This window comes from Vanellus vanellus (genome assembly GCF_965231255.1).
Source record: "Vanellus vanellus genome assembly, chromosome: 3".
Classification (NCBI taxonomy): domain Eukaryota; kingdom Metazoa; phylum Chordata; class Aves; order Charadriiformes; family Charadriidae; genus Vanellus; species Vanellus vanellus.
In genome coordinates this window covers 37,173,613-37,190,645 of record NC_138907.1, presented here as the reverse complement: position 1 = coordinate 37,190,645, position 17,033 = coordinate 37,173,613, and the positions used below count along the sequence as shown (strand labels likewise).

At 37.4% G+C, this 17,033-nt stretch overlaps 1 protein-coding gene across 1 annotated transcript in view; it reads left to right on the top strand.

Moving 5' to 3' along the window:
- The window catches only part of LTBP1 (latent transforming growth factor beta binding protein 1), a gene marked incomplete at its 5' end in the record, with an annotated part of 207,046 nt that overhangs the window by 51,955 nt on the left and 138,058 nt on the right, over nt 1–17,033 (top strand). Inside the window, one exon of the mRNA XM_082480509.1 lies at nt 14,054–14,221. Within this exon, the coding sequence (XP_082336635.1) occupies nt 14,054–14,221 (168 nt within the window). The remainder of the gene's footprint in view (nt 1–14,053; nt 14,222–17,033) is intronic.

The window sequence follows — 17,033 nt, the reverse complement described above, 5'->3', positions numbered from 1 at the left end:
TTATTGTTTGCATCGTCTTAAATCATCTGTTGTTAAAGTTATTACACTCTAAAGCATCTAGCTGATTCTATTTAATCAATACACTGATATATTTAAGCTACTACAAATTAATCTTCAGCTAGCTTTGTGCAGAATTAGCAAATACTTAAGGATAAGGCTTTGGAAATTCAGAGCCTTCTCAAGCAAATGAAAATAGCTTGTGTTGGATAGATTGACAGCTGCAGAGAAAATATAAATATGGTTTAGCACCGGCAGGAAGATTGAATGTATAGTGATGAAAATAAGCTTGCAGTGGAATTGATATGATCAGCAAAGAATAACTGAAAAGGATGAGATCATGTGGATCTCAACATTTGTAGTGTAAACATTAAAAATACTTTGACATGTAGGTGAGGCCAGCCAAATAGCCTATCTTATATAAGCTGCGCTTTCTGGAATTCCTTTCAACGCAGTTACTGTGAGAACTGCTTATTATACCAGTAAGAGGCTAGGATGTTCTTGGTTTCACTCTATCCACTTCAGGTGATAAATGATTCTTCAGAAAATTCATTTAACCTAATTTTCCAGCCTGAGGTGATTGAGGGCTAGTTTTTGTGGCCTTGGGCATTTTACCCATCAAGCTGAAAAAAGTAGAATTTCTGCTTCTGAAGTCAGTTGTCCAGTCTTCTTGGAGTTTGTGTTGCCTGCATGTGCAGGACACTTGCACACCCCTCACTGGGCTACAATTCTCCATATGTACAATGATGATGCCGCCACTTCCCTCTCTTAGCTGCATGTTGTGAAAATATATTAATTTTAGTGCATGAGGCAACCAGAAATTGCACTAAAAACAGAAGAAGGAGTCAAGAGTAGGTATAGAGTACATTAACCACATCTGGAAGTTAGTAAATAAATCATGTGTTTATATAACAAAGTTATCCCAAGGATAAATATATGTTTAAGAAGGAAAATGAGCCTAATCTGTTTATTCAGGAGGACAATACGGAATGTGTGTGAATTTTGCAATTGAAGTTGCATGTTAAGTTTATACAATTAAATAGTATGGAAGACTTTTTCTTTTCTTTTAGGTGGATGGTGGTTTTTTGGTCTTCACCAGAATTCCTTATAAAATGCATTAAGGAGACTTGTCTCCTTTCTATTTTAGGTAGAAAATGAAAACAAGTATTGAACTTAAGCAGTACAGGTTACATAATGGTTAGTGAATACAGGCTTGCACCACCCTATTATGATTTAATTTTGCGCATTGTGGCTTAAAGTTGGACAAATATGTGTGTGGGGGTATTGGACTTCTAGAATCTGCGCATGGTTCTGTGGGCAATGCTTAAATCCTTGTGTAAAGATGAAACTGAAATGATCATATGACAGTCGTGTAACTGTTCTAACCATCGATACATTCTATTGCCTCTTATTTTACAACATAATTTTACATATGTATATATACATGAAATAAGATTAATGTGGAAGAAAATGTCCCACCGTTAAGAATTGTGGTATGTGGAATACTCTATTAATATTTTGGCATAACAATAGCTTTCCTACTATTGGAAGCATAATACATTGTTAACTTAGAGCAGCTCTTTTTTTAAGCTTATACATAATTTACACATGCTGGTTTCACTGATGACTTCATAGGTTGATTTAAGCAAAAACAGGTGTTGCTTTGAAATTCCAACTTAAACTATTTTTGTGACATTGCACCATTCTGACTTCACTACGTGACACTTACATCACAATAATAGTATTTCCCCATCAGTGAGTATGGGCAAACAGCTGTAAAATACATAAATGTTTTACTGATTAAAAAAAAACGCATAAAGAGATATGACATGTTCCATGCAAATGCAACTGTATGATTTGATATTCTACCACAATTCAGTGTGTGTTGACATTAGGGGGGGAAAGCTCCCTCGGGTCTTCAGTGGGTCAGATATTTTTTCTATGCTTCTTGGTATTTGTTTGTGGAACTGCTCTGCATAAACAGCAAAATAATTCTCTCACTGGCTTGCCTTAACTAGAGCATTGCATTGCATCTGTTTTAACTTCTGCCCACTTAAATATGTATGGGTGTTAGAGTTGAACACGGGCAACTTTTCTAAATAGAAGTTTTGGGAAATTTGGAGGTAAGGAAGGGTTGTTAAGGCTATACTCTGATTAAACAAGGTATAGCCAGCAGAATGAGGTGAGTAAAAACAGAATGAACAGTTAGAAGACTAACAAGCAGAGATAACTGAAAAATCAAAACACAGTCTATTTGGAGGGAATATAGATTCAAATTCACTTCAGTCACTCATGGGAACCAACATCTGTTTTTTGCTCCTGAGGTTGTACATAATCAAATACAAATAAGGGAATGGGGTAAGTGTATAAATAAATGTCTGGGACTCTTTTTTTTGTTTTGTTTTCTCAAATGTAAAACATTTGGATGTGTGTTCAAAGTCTTTGCTCCCCTTCAAGAGATGAGGGGGATTTTTCAGGGATGTTCTAAAACATTTAAAAAAATTTGGTTCAGCCAGTGTCAAGGTCAAACAATAGTGTAGCTTTTTTGATGACAAAACACAAACAATTTTAGCAAAGTATCCTTTTCCTCTCTACCATTTAAGAGCATTACCCATACTGCTATTGAAAGGCATGACAGTTCATAGTAGCCATTTAAAGTTTGCATTTGATTCCAGTGGGACTTACAAGCAAGAGGCTAAACTCCAAATATCAATTAAGTGGCTTAACTAGATTCACACTAATGCAGTTAACTATCAAGTCAAGCAGCACATTTACTTTGCTTTTGCTTTAAAAAGTAGAGTGACAGATTCTGAAAAAAATAACTTTAACAAATCAACATACTTTATTTAGCAATTATAAAAGACTATGGAGTTCTTTGAAATCCTTGGAGACAGAACAACCCTGTATAAATACAAAATGCTTCTCTCAATATACTATAGCTGCAGGCATTTTAACAATACCCTTTCAAAGATGTTTCTGTGATTATTTGTGGATCCATGAAGGGTTCACAATTGAGGAGGCCAGTAAATCAGCACCCCAAAAAAGTACTGCATTTCTCTCTTTGGACTCTGAAAAGATTTTATGGCCACTGAGCTTACCAATAATTGAATGTCTGCGTGACAGGCAAAGGCCACTAGTGCTTTTATAGGAACTAATTTAAATGCTACATTCACCCAAAAATGAATGACCCTGTCTCTACACTTTAAAATATCGAGGCCAAGACTGATAAATGGCAGGGTGGGGAAAAATGTTGGAAAAGCAGATTGGTGATCTGGCAAACAGAATTAAAATCAGTTCAAAATGTGTTTTAGCTAGGGGAAAACACAGACTGAGACAAATGCATCTCAACTCATGTGATGAAAGAGCATTGGCTCTGAAACCAAAGATTTCTCAAGAAGAAAAAGAGAAGAGGCTTTCCAGAAAATTCTGTAGGGGAAAACCTCTATGACGTGTTTGAAAAATAGTAATTTAGCTGGATATAGAGACCGCTTGAACCCGCACAATTAAACATTAAAAGTCCCTTAGCCAGGCTAACTCTAGAGTTGCTGTGATACAAGTCTTGGATACTAAGGACCAATTTGGTTCTGATTGTTGCAAGTAGCTAAGTCTGGTTTTACTCAAAGGAGATGTGAAAGTGCTCTTTTCTGTCAGTGCTGTTGCCTGTGCCAGAAGGAATGAACAAATGTTGACAAAAGTACTGCAAGAAGGTCCTTTCATACCCATTGAAACTGAGATTTCAGAGTCAGTGACATCCATATTTCTGTCGTTGTTTTTCCCCCTTCAGAAAATTAAAGGAAAAAAAATCTTGGCTTCACGCAGTGCTGAGGGAGAAGATTTTTAATGGTGATTCAGCATGCAGAGAGGGCGATGTTCATTTATAACTCAATTCCATGACGTTCTGTCCTTTGACACTGTTTACAGTTTGTTGACTTCCTTAGTGCTTTTCAGTTGCTTCCTTTCAGGAAATGGAATGTTGACTGAATATACTTAGTAAGATAACATCAATTTAATTTTTATTCCCTATTCTTCCTGGAAATGGTAAGCACTATTAGTGTTGCACCTAAGACTTGGTTTCTCATTTGAGAGTCATGTACCCTGGGAGGATGAAACTGTGTTTGTCTCAAGAATTTATTTTCTGAAGAAATAATACTATTCCAACTTGTATTACTGTCAGATGTAAAGTCTCTTGTCTTGATCGTGAAAGGAGTCTAGATAATCACCTTAGGCAAAATGCATAATTTCAAATGAGTGCGATCAGGTGGGAATGAGTCTTATAAAGGCCTAATCCAGACCCTCCTGGAAGAGCCCTGTTGATAAAGTGAACAGCAGCAGTTGTATTTAGCTGGTAATACTAAAGTATCAGTGACACTAATAACCTGTGTTCATCTGTGCTCACCTGAGCTCCTGTACAGCTCTAAGTTTATGTGTAAACATGCTGACTTCGCTATCTGAATGTGCAATTCCTGCAGTAGTATCTGCAGTAGCCTCCATCAACAGAAAATTGCTTGTGGTGGGCTGTGAAGTCATTACTGCTTCATTACAGCTGAGATTAGCGTTGCGTAGAATGGCTTTCTGTCCTAGACATAAAGACAATTGTCTGTGTCTAAATGTGGCTTTTTGGCTTTTGTTCCATTATCCCTCCAGTGAAAGCCTTTTGCGTCCGGGTATGCTTTAGGTGCCTAAGAATCTGGATAATGTGAATGGGAGTTAAAAAAGGCTTGTGAACCTGAATCCTGTGCTGGGTTGCTTACAGCTGGAGTTGCCTCCAACCACAAACCTGAAGCGTGGATGCGAACTTTCAAGCATGAGACTCTTGAAGAGCTTGAAGTTCTGTTTCAGAAGTGCTTCACTCTGAAGAAGACAGGTCATCTGGGTGCTAATATTTTGTTTAATTACTGCCCAGACCTGCAGCTGAAGCACTTGTCTGCCTGCCTATCCATAGAAGCACAGTCAACTAAGCCTTGTTAAAATCTCCTGAAGGATTAAGCTCCTTAAGGAGCACTGTAAGTGTAGTCATGGCGGGGTCTGGAGCCCAGCTGTAGTGAGGAGTTGCCCGGTTCCTCAAAGCAATGTGTCTGAGCCCTGAAAGGATTTGAACTAAGTAGTCTTAGGTCCTCAGCGTTTCCTTTTTGATGGGTTGGGCGCATTCCTGTTCAGTGTGCTGGTTAGGCTGCTTGCTCCATGCAATTAACTTCTCTCATCCCTTGTACAGGAGACCTTGGACTGGTTAGTGATACAACTCAAGGCTAAAATTTAAGCTCTTTAATGTCATATCCCTTTGTGGATCTAGTCTACATGTAATACCTGTAAAACAAATTTAAAAAAAATTTAAAAGAATTATCCCCCAATAAATTTCATTGAATAGAGTTGAGGCTATTCTGTCAGACAACTCCTAACCACATTGCAGTCTCTAAATTATTTGGGTTGGTTTCTTTTTCTGAAACATCCTAAACTATGTAAAGGAAAATAATAGTTTTATTTCTCACTACCAACTATTGATTAGAGTTTTAAAAATTGCTTTGAATGTGGCAAATGGCTGTAGTTCAAGACAGAATGTTTGTCACCTCAGGATTGCATACAGAGAATCTTTGTAGTGGTAAAAAAGACAAGGAAGACAAAAGGTGATTCATAAAACTTTCTGATAGAGATCCCAGATTTCAAATCTGTGTGCAATTTGTATGTTTCCACTTGCATAGGACAAAATGATTGTAATTACTGTGAATTCTTCTGACTTGCTCTAAAAAGGCTGTGCCAGTAAGAATGTATTGGCAAAGGGCTTGTGGGGGCCATGTAAGAACAATTATGAATGTCTTTCAAAATTATATCAGCACCTGTGCCTGCATGTGCTCCTTTGATGCTAAAGTGACAGCCATCCATATAAAAGAAAACACAAGAAGTGTGTGTTGTAGACAGCAGAGGGTTTGTCAGCATCTGCCAAAATTAATGAAGAAAACCTACTTGAATGGAGCAAGTTTTTCTGTAGTAAATGACTTCAAACAATAGTTTACCTTCATCTCTATCTTAAACTGAGATTAAGAGAATTGAAGAGTGGGTTACTTGCATCTCCTAGAGTAGACCAAAAAAATTGCTGTGTTTTAGGGATTTTTGGTTTGGGGGTGGTGATGAGGAAAACAGCAAAAGTCCTTCTTCCCTCTGCTGTATCCCTGTGATAATCAGGAAGAAACAAGGCTTTTCCAGACACCTCCTTTTCAGTTATCTTCTTCCTTACCTTGGAAGCATGAGGTCTTAATGATTTCTCTGCCTGTCTGTTAAGGATGCTGAAGGAGCAAGCAGGGCTTAAAAAGAGGGTAAAGAAATGAGAGTGCAATAGAAGCAAGATGTCTGGGGGCTCATTTCTGACTGGAGGGAGAAGACTGTGGCAGGAGCATCTAAACAAGACAGAAATGATATGACGATGTAGTGACATGGCTGGTCAGAAATAGGTGTGTAGAGAGGTGTATATGTATAATAGCAATAGTGGCAATCAGAATGGCAACAAAAAGAACCTGTGGAGATCACTGCAGTTACTGTCGTAATAGGTAGCTGCACCATGTTTTGCTCTTTGAAGCCCCATTGGTTTGCATAAAGGCAACAGAACTGAGTACTCGAAGAGTGACAAAATAGCAAAGGTTAAGCTTTATTAACTAATGAAATACCTGTAAGATCATACAAATGCAACAAAAATAAAGAGTTACAGAAATAACAAAAGGTAGAAGGAACGCTGGAATTAATTACATGTCAATAATGTGTAGCTATAGCTGTCTAGACCTGGTAAACAAAGTAAAGCTTGACATACTGCCTTCTTGTTCAAAATACTTGACTGGGTGCGTATGCACACATACCTCGCCTCATGCAGCGCTGTGGGGAGTACTTTCAAGCATCAGAGAAGGCATTGGATCTTAGATGAAATAAAGCTGGATCATCTTATTTTTAATTTCATTGCCATGTCTAATTTTTCCCAGTGCTTGTGACAAAAGAACCAGGTGTGAGGTGTGCAAGTGTACTGTAACAAAATTTCTGGGTAGAGCAAAGATGCACTGCCCTACCTGAACTTGAAGACAGGCATTGTATACTGAAGCAAAAAATGAAATTTCCCAGCATCTGTGCCTTGCCTTTTTGAATCTGTGTAGCTTTCAGATTTGTTTGTGCTTGTGACTGTTACAGAAAGAATAAGGGTCGTATTCTGCCTGCTTTTCAGATGGGTGAGGTTTGAATGCAGGAGGTTTGAATGCAAAAGGCTTTATTCCCACGCTCAGAGCAGAGTAAGGGCCGAGTTCAGTCCTGCTAAAGTGGTGTAAGCAACGTTCCACATTTGCTTCACTGGGGTGACATCCATATGAACAGATCAGAAAGGGATTTGAGAGATCTGTGTCCCTTTAGCCTGGCCTGCAGACTGGGTCTGGGTGTGAAGTATCAATGTTGGGGAGAAAATAAGTTACATCAACAGAAGCGTTTTGTATAAGCTGTATTTAAGTAATCCTGCTGCTCTCCCCAACACTGATCAGCCCTCAGCTGCAGTAATGTCTCATTTTGGACAGTGTATTTGCGGAGAGATGAGGAACTGAGTGGTATGGAAAGCAAAACAAGAAAGAATGGAGGTCTGCAAAATATGGCCTGTTAGACTGGAAAGGTTTAGATGGTTTTGATCTGGAGAAAATGAGACCAAGGGAGATTCACGGTAGCAGTCTTCAAGAATGTTGGAAATTGATCCACAGAGGAATAAGGTTTTGTCAGAGTTCGCTGTAGATAAGGCAAGGCAATAATACACTTGAATTGCAACAGGAGAAATGTGGGTGAGGTATTAGGAGTACCTTTATAATGAGAGGTTGAAGCACTGGAATGCATTTCCTAGGGAGGCTGTGGGATCTGTGTAACAGAAGGGTTTTGAGAATAGGCTGGACAAACTCAGAGTCTCCTTCAGTTCTTTCTATGCTTAGCAAGGGCTGTATTCCTCTCAGTGTGTAATCTGAAATTCAGGGAAGATCTGCCTCTGGTCTGTATGTGAATCTAGTGTGTCTTTATCTCTTGTCTTTTCTTTTTTTTTTTTTTTTATCTCTTGTCTTTTCTTTTTTTTTTTTTTTTTTTTTCTCCTTAGCTCTTAGCATTAGTAAATCTTCAGGCTCTGATATACTGTTGTGGTTTGGGCTGAACCAGTCACTGGGCGGAACGACAGATGCTCTCCCCTACCTCTTCAAAGAGAGGCAGGAGAGAGAGAGACCTCATGAGTTTAGAAGGAACTAAGCCACTTTATTTCCTTTTTATTTTATTATTAATATTTTATTAAAGAAATGTATGCAAAACTGTATCAGGCTCTTAGGGTGACAGTCATGACATCGGCTGGCACTGCAGAAGTCCCAGACTGGACTTAGTGATGGACGGGAACTGGATTCCAGATCTGGATTCAGGATTGGGATCAAAGGCAGATGAACAGACAGAGTCCTCCTTGGATGCCAGCCATTGAAGAAAGCAGGCCGGCCCTTTGATCCCTCCGCTTTTATACTGAGCATGAGGCAGATGGGATGGAATACCCTGTTGGTCAGTTTTGGGTCACCTGTCCTGTCGGCTCCTCCCTGCAGGTGGGACCCCTATATGCTTTTCTGCTTCCGACCTTCCAACGGGACACATAACCAAGTTAATTGGCCTTGGGTGTTATAGCAATAAGTATAAGGAAGAGCCTCTCTGCATACCATGCCTTGGCATCAACTATAAACATGAGTCTTATCACTCTGAGAGCTAACGGTTTCTGCAAAATATGCTGTTAATTTCAATAGTTAGAAGAGGCCTAGCTAAAAAGTAAAGCTACTGAAGAAAATTGGTAGTTTTACCTCAAACCAGGACATATAATGAAGATGTATGATAGGCAAGTTTCAATGTGTTCTGATCTTTAAGAACTAGGTTTGGAGCTTTTTTGGGTTTGTTTTAAATTGATGACTAAGCGGTGATAAGACAGAACTTCCCCATATATTGTCAAAAGTGTAAAAAGGTCATTCAACAATAGTTCTAAAAGCTTAACTGTTTTACTTACGTGGTTGATATTAATACAATGTCAGCTTTCCTTTTGGCTGAATAAGCATATCTAGTAGTAAAGACTAAACCAGGTGGACTGGTGAAATAACTGGGATACACCTGTTTTAGGAAATAAGTAATTTCCTCTGCTTCTTTTCTTTATTTCTGTCAGCATTTAATGAAGAAAAAAGAGAGGGTGTTGGTCATCTGATAATTTAAAATGTTGAATCTATTTGCTGTTTAAAAGCCTACCAGCTTTGGTTTGAGAAGACAGATTTTCATTCCAAAGCTCTCCTCGTGCATCACTGTTATCTGAAAACATGAAATTACCTGAGATAATCTATTGTCTTTGGGAAGCGAATGTAATTTTAAAATAGGATCTTCAGGTCTGATGAGATTCTGTATAGATACACAAATGAAAACATGCTGGGTTCAGCGCAGAAGTAGGGTGTCATGAAAACAGAATTGTGTATGTCATTTTTGGAGGTACTAATGGAAAGCTTACAGTTTGCTTAGTTTTGTTTCTGAGATTTGCCTCAAGAATTTGTCATAAGTGAAGTTTTTATTAAAAAATAAAATAAATAAACAAAAAAATCCACAACAAAACAAAACACCCCACAACTCCCTCTAAAAGTAGAGTCAGAAGTTTTGTGCAAGGATTATGGGAGAGATGTGTAAGCTCTACCAGCTGAGTCCACGGTATAAGCTACTGCTTGTAACTTCTATTATGAATCCTTTTGATTAGATCACTGTGAAGCACAAAAACATCATACACACAATAACATCATAATTTTTTCAACATGTTAAGATATTTTCTTCTCTTTGCCCAACTTGACCTATGAGACAGTACAGTGTAGTCATCTTTTTAACTGAATACCACTTCTGCTTTCGCTAGTGTTGCTATCCCATTGTCTTCCCACAAAACAGGGAAATGCCACAAATCTTCCAAGATCCACTACAGCTATTGAATACTGTCTAGTTAAATCTTTGCAGAATGCTGGAGCTGTGAGGGTAGCTGTAAAGCCAAGGGAAAAAAAAAAAAAAAGTGCTTATAGAAATTCTTCTAGAAAGAAATGAAGGCTGAGTAGCATTACAGGCAAAAGGACTCAGGAGGTTGAGGAGGAATCCTTCCCCTTATACAACTCTTCCCAGGCATGGCCATGTGAGCCCTTGTGACCACCTTGACCTGAAACCTGCCACCTGCCTTGTCTTAACTCATTCACCTTTTCTGTTAATGCAGAAAAAAAAAGTCAGTTTGTCATGATGGGCAGTGGGGGTAGAAAGGGTTCTATGAAGAAATCCTTTTGCTTATATTTTCCATTTCTCCTGCAGTTGTTAGATCATAAATTTATCACAGCAGGAGCTTGCTGTGTTCATAATATTATATCATAGTGTCTTACAGAGATGGAAAGAAAATCACATACGTGCAGTGCCAATTTTCAACTAAAATCTCATCACTTTACCCAGGCATCTTTCTTTTTGAATCTCACTCAAGAGTTTCACAGATTCTGGAAATTATGGGTACATTCTTCCACTGATCTCCTTTGACAAATGTATCTAATAGTACTTAGGTATAAGTGAGCCTGGACTAGGAGGCATGATGATGGTGCAGTTGGCTGAGCCTCCCTGTTGATTTGCTGCATAGTTCAGGGATAGAGCTTTAGCTAGTATTAGCAATCCTGATTGTCCTGTCTTTATTAAAACAACAGTCTGAGTTTATTTCTAGTTCTGCCATTTTTTAGTCGCTTTGCTGTTTATTTGGTGTTTGTATCCTCTGCTTTTGTTGTCTTTCATTAGGGTCATTTATTTATCTAGTCTCATACTTGTATTTCTTCAATCTGGTGTTATACTTAAGAACAGAGTGAGGTGTTTCATTTCCACATGTTTAAAATTCGTTTTGAAGAGTTTATGGTACATTTCTGTCTCTGTATTAAAAAAAACTCCAATGATTCCAGGTATGTTGCAGTGCTGTAGCACCACCATTTTTTCCCAGAAATGAATTTGAGATAATATACATTGTAGATTTTGTCATGTCTGTGTCACAGTGGCATCATCAATAAAGCTTCTGGAGTTAAAAGAGGAAAATAATCTGTATGCTACCTTAAAAATGCACTGTCTTTCTTTAATATGAACTAGCTCAAGACCAAAAGAGGTCAAGGCTATAGCAGTAATGGGCTTTTTCTAGCTTGAAATTGTGGCCTATAACATTAATACTGCCAAACCAGCTAAGAGATATTGAAGGCTATAGTTCCCCCCTCTTTGGAGAAGGGTGGGGGGAACCACAGATGAGAAGAAAGGGAGAGGATTCAAGGAAGTCCAAGAGTCTAACCTTGTAGAGTTTCTGCCAAAAGCTCCTTTCAGGAGAAGGGTTTGTGGTCTGTTTTCAATTTAAATCTACATGTATTATGGTCACTGTTAAGGTCCCTGAACCTTACGATGTGTGAGGATAGTACTGCCTACTTAGGTACGACTACAGAGGAGAATGAAGATAATGTCTCTGCCTTGAATCACCCCCTCAATTTTCAGCTCAGAGGCCATTGTTAGCTTTGTATCCTTCCTAAATGTCTCCAGAAGAATTGAGAAAGTTAAAAGCGGCGGCCTGCTAGTCAAGGAGAACAAAATAATAGTTTCATTGTGTTTTCATAGATCTGAGAAAGATGGAGAAAATCTTCCCATGTCAAGAGAATATGAAGCTGTCTTATTTCTGGCTCTTTGCAACTAGTGAAACAGGAATATCTGTGAGAATTGAATATTTTTTTATAGCAAAGGCATTGCTGAATGATGACTTGAATATTTGTAGGGGCTAGGACTTACTTGCATAACATTGTTTTTCAGACTACTTACTTCCCTGAAAAGCTGCATTTAAATATTATTTCATGGATACTATCTATCCTTGTAGATAACTGCCCTGTGTTCAACTGCTGTTCTTCTGTTGTTACTCCCAAACTTACATGCTAACATTTTCTCACCCAAAAGGGGTGAGAGGCAAACCTACAGTTTCCATTCAGTCTCATGATAAGGCATCTCTTCTACCAAAAAAATTATGTTGCAGAATTTTTCTGATAAAATTTGAACTATGTGATAAAAGTTAATTCTAAAATATGATTTTTCTTATAAACATTGTGCCCAAATTTTGCTACAGCTCAGAACTGTGTATGAAGAATACTATGAAGGAACATCAATTCATGGTTTAGTTCCACCTATACTGGCAAAGACAGATTATTTTATTATTTTTTTTTAGCTAAGCTGGAAAACTTGTGTGGGTCCCCCAGTACTAGTTTTTACAGTGTAGGCAGGACTGACTTTTGTGACTCAACTAACCATGTTTTTTTAATTAGATCACATCCTAAAGGAAAAATGTTACTAAAACATCTGAAAATATAAAATGGATTTGGCTTTTCAAGGAAAAGATATACATAAAACTATGCTAATAAAATACAAAGATGGCAGAATTGCTTGTGAAGCTCTGTTGAACAAAAGGAAAGCTTAGAAGTTCTAGTCTTAGCAGTTCACAAGTCACTTATGACTGTTCATTAGGAAAGGTGTATTAATAATTTTTCATAAGAAATGCTTGGCATCTAAGAATCCAGGTGTCTTCTAAATTGATCAAAATCACAATACTGGCCTTCAATTGAAATATTTTATTTCTCTGTCTGGGCTGGGCTTTTTCTAACTATTGTTTAGGGAGAATAAGGTAGGAGCATCTGTACTACAGCTGCTGTTCAAATAGAGCAATGTCTTTAGACAGTACAGTTGGCACAATTGTTTTAATTTATTTGTTTATGAGGAGCCAGAAATAAGAAGGCTTTATGTTCTTTTGAAGTGGGAAGATTTTCTTCATTTTCCTGATACTTTAAAAAAAATGTTTGTCCAGAGGGTATTTCATAAACTAGGTTAGAAAACTATCCAGCAGCTTTTTTAGTTCTGTGACATGAGGAAGGAGGAGATTCTTCCCTTTCTGTGTGTCATTTCTTGGGCTTGTTAGGTTTGATATGAAAGTATTTATTAATAGTTTCCACAAAGATGCTGTGATATATTTACAAGAACTTGCTGAATTTATTAAGTGTGCAGAAGACAAATGTTTGGGTTTTTTTTTTTTTTAAATAATTGCAAATGGAATCTGTTCTTTTTCCCTAATTTTCATAATGAGTAGTTTTAATCTCTTTTTTTTTCTTCAGCTGTTAAATTTGGAATCAAATACATCTGTTTTTAAATCAAATTCTGTAACAAGAAGTTCTAATAAGGCTTAATTTAAAATTAGTGTTAGCTCAGTCTTCATTATGTTCAAGTTTTTAAAATAACTGTAAGGAAGTATATAAAAAACCAGAATCTAGCAGTATTTTATCTTTTGAGCTCAGAATATTTTCAAGTATTGACACCTTTTTCTCTGACTGAGCTATTTATTACTTAAACAAAGGCTGACAGCAAAGCTCAGTCTATAATATGTAAATCCTTGTGGAAAATTGGTGCCAAAAAACTGTGAAAAAACGGGTCCCGGCAGCTGCGTCACAAGGTTTGACCACTTCGGGCTGGGGTGCCAGGAGATTTGAGACAGATGTTTTCAGACATGCTGCATGCCTAAAACATTTCCAGGGGTCGAGCTACAAATAGTGACTTAATAAGTGCAGAAACAGGAAAAGTATGCAGGAGGACACAAGAGTTTATTCACCCCTAGGTGCACAGCCAACCTCTTTACATTACATCTGCCTGTCAGGGTTGGCTATTTAAGCTGTCATGCCCTTGGTATTGCTCTTTGTCTGCCTGTGAATAAAGTGCAGCATTGTGATTACTAATCCCACTCCAGTGACTTGACTTTAAATGTGGTTTTGGAGCGGATCCCGGAGTTCTGTTTGCTAAGCTTCCTACTCCTGTTTCAGAGACACCACTGGAGATCTATGAGAGAGAGCACTGCAGACTGCCCTCCTCCTGTAGACCTGTCGCCTTTTTCTTCCCCCCCGCCTTTTTTTTTTTCCCAAAACTTTTTGAAGGAAATCAATGGATACCAAAGTGATCTGTTTATTTTTCTTTCTTTCTTTGCCTCCGCTGACAGTGGGAAATCACACTGGTCGCATCAAGGTGGTCTTTACACCCAGCATCTGTAAAGTGACTTGTACCAAAGGCAACTGTCAGAACAACTGTGAGAAGGGAAATACCACCACCCTCATTAGTGAAAACGGCCATGCTGCTGACACTCTGACAGCCACTAACTTCCGAGTAGGTAAGTACCCTGAAACTCTATTTGTCCTTAGCTGTCCTCTCGACAAACAGAGGGAGGAGATGTTTTGTTATTAATACCAGTTGTGCATCTGTTATTCTTTGTTTGGAGGGCTGTGCTGAGTAGGAACCATTGTATATTAGACAAGCTTTCTGGTATCCTTCGGAAATGTTCCCAAACATTTCTTTTGTGTCATAGAAAAAGACTGCCATATTTTTCATTTGAATTTTCAGCTGCAAGGCTACAACAGGCACAGCTGAAGCTTTTGGTAAAATTCATCCCTCAGAGTTTATGTTGGTAAATAGAGAAAATAGCATGTTCTATGAAAAGTTGTTTCCTATTTTTGCTTGTTGAATAGTTATCAATTGCACATAAAAACTAGCTAACATAGTGAGTCTGTCTTAAAAAAAAATTGTTCAGGAGTTCCTTAAAACTACAACCCTTTTTAAAAATACATCAGCTTAGAAGTTTTTCTTATTGCTGAATCAGATTTCATGTTTGTCATTTTTAGAAACTGATAAATGTTAAGTCCTTTTGAAGTTACTGAAGCCATTCATTTCCCTGTTAATGTTTGTTCTTTCTGCTTGCTCAATAAGAGTATCAGCAGTGTGCCAGTCTAAACCCTACAACTGCTTGACTGTGTCGAAACAAATTTGTGTGCAAGTACTAGTCTTGTAAGCTAAGAAAAATACAGATGTGTGGATACGTACCTAAACGCTTTTAAATTTGTTGTTTCACATTATGGTATCCTTAACTGTTCTTGGAAAGTATTTTGCTGCTATCCTGAAAATATCATAGTATCATTTTCTGGGGAAAAAAAAAAACCCCAAACTTTAAAAATTAACTATTTTTCCAATTTGTACTCAAAGAATGCCAGATATGAACATTGTAATTTTAGTCTCAGTCTACTATAAACATAATGTCAGGCAGTGCTGAGGCTGGCCAATACTGCCTTTTTTAAAGTGCACTATATTTCAGGCTCTGAGGAGGGAAAAAGCTATTCCAAATTATTCTTCTTTTCTTCTGGACAGACGATACAAAAAGCAGTTCCCTCTCTTAACACTCCTACTAGACTATCAGATTGTGGGTGAAGGCTCTTGAAATTAATAACACATTCCTTCATATATGTGTGTTTGTAAAAAATATATATGTTTTGGACTAATGATAATAAAATTGGTGCTTTAAAAGAGCAATACAACACATTTTGGGTTTGTTTATGGTTTTTCCGAGGCATTAAAAAAGAAAAGGATTTTGTAAAGGAATGGTAAATCAAATACTTTAAACTTGTGTTTACTGTCAGTACAGATTTTTACCAGTCTTTTGGCAAGAATCACAATTAAGTTTTTTGTTTAATTTTCTGACGACTGTGAAAGGATAGGGTTGTTCTCCCCCACTTTCGTTTGACCTAATTTTTTACTGAAATTATGAAATGCTGAGAAGGAGCAGTCATGTAATTTGTCTGCTATGTAAATCTGTGCTGTAACATGACCTTCTCTCAAATACTTGAAAACTTGGAGAGTGGAAATCGACCTGTGAAGACGTGTTCCACACCTTCCTTCCTGGCCTCAGGCCATGCAGCTTGTGATGCACTGTGTACAATAGGCTACTAGTAATATTCAACAAAAGCAGCCTATAATAGTATTTGATGAAAAGATAAGGGAGTGTTATGTTTAAAAATGCATAAAAACAAGTTGCTACACATGTATAGAGATTTGTATCTGCCTGTAGCTAGCTATCTTCCCTGTTAACTCTAAAAGACCAAAAGCCTTCACCACAGCTCTAAGTATCCTCATTTTTACAGATGAGGAATAAGAAGGAGGTCTAAACTGTGACTTCAAGGCTCTCCAGTTAAAATTGCAGAGTGAACTTAACTTTATAGCCAGAGAGGAGAGATCCTACACCTGTAGTTTGACTTCTTTCACTTATTGCAGATTTTCAGGAGCTTTTGAATCAGGGTTTAAAATATAAACTACTGAAATAACTTTTATATGTGTTCTCTAAGTAGTGCCTCTCATTAGCTTAGGCTTGTCCTGATAGAGATGTCTCCTGATAAACAAAGCAGAAGTAATTTGGATCTTCTGACATAAATTATTTTTGTTAAAATTTTAATATGTGTATTATGTTTTACTTGTGCTTTTTGCTTTTAAGTCCCTGTTCTAAACTTGTTTACTTACTGTTTATCCAAAATGCCCGGAAATTATTATTCCGATCATTTGACATTTTAAAAGTGCAACTGTGAAACAGAATGCCATGTTAGAAAATACGTATTTAAAGCAACGAACAGCACTTTTTCAGTATGTTTTTTTTTTTTAAAGTATTTGTTCATCCTAAAACCAGAAAAGATAAATTCACATGCCCCATTTGGAAAACTAACTCCTCTTAATAAAAATAGATACCTACTATGAGTGGGAAAACTAGGAAACAGCTTTAGGTGGTTAGATCTAAATGCATTTCTGTAGCAGGAGCAGCATTCTAGTACACAAGATTGACTTTAGATTCCCTGATGACAGATTGCAGTTAGCTATCACTTTGCTTTGTTCTTAATAATCCATTATTTCTAATAATGAACCAGAGTAAAATTTTGTGTTTATGTTCTAAACATCGTGCTCAACATCATAAACACTTGTAATTTTCAGAGAGAATAAACTGCAGTGCCTGTACTAAAGCTACTCAAGTTTTTCCATGGGTTATTTCAGATTCTTAAAATTTGCTCAGTTTGTCATTTCAGCTGAAACTTGGTACTAGTGAGTCCAGGAAAGGAACAAATCCTGTTTCCTGAAAATTTTATAAGATACGGATAAGCCATTAAAAACTA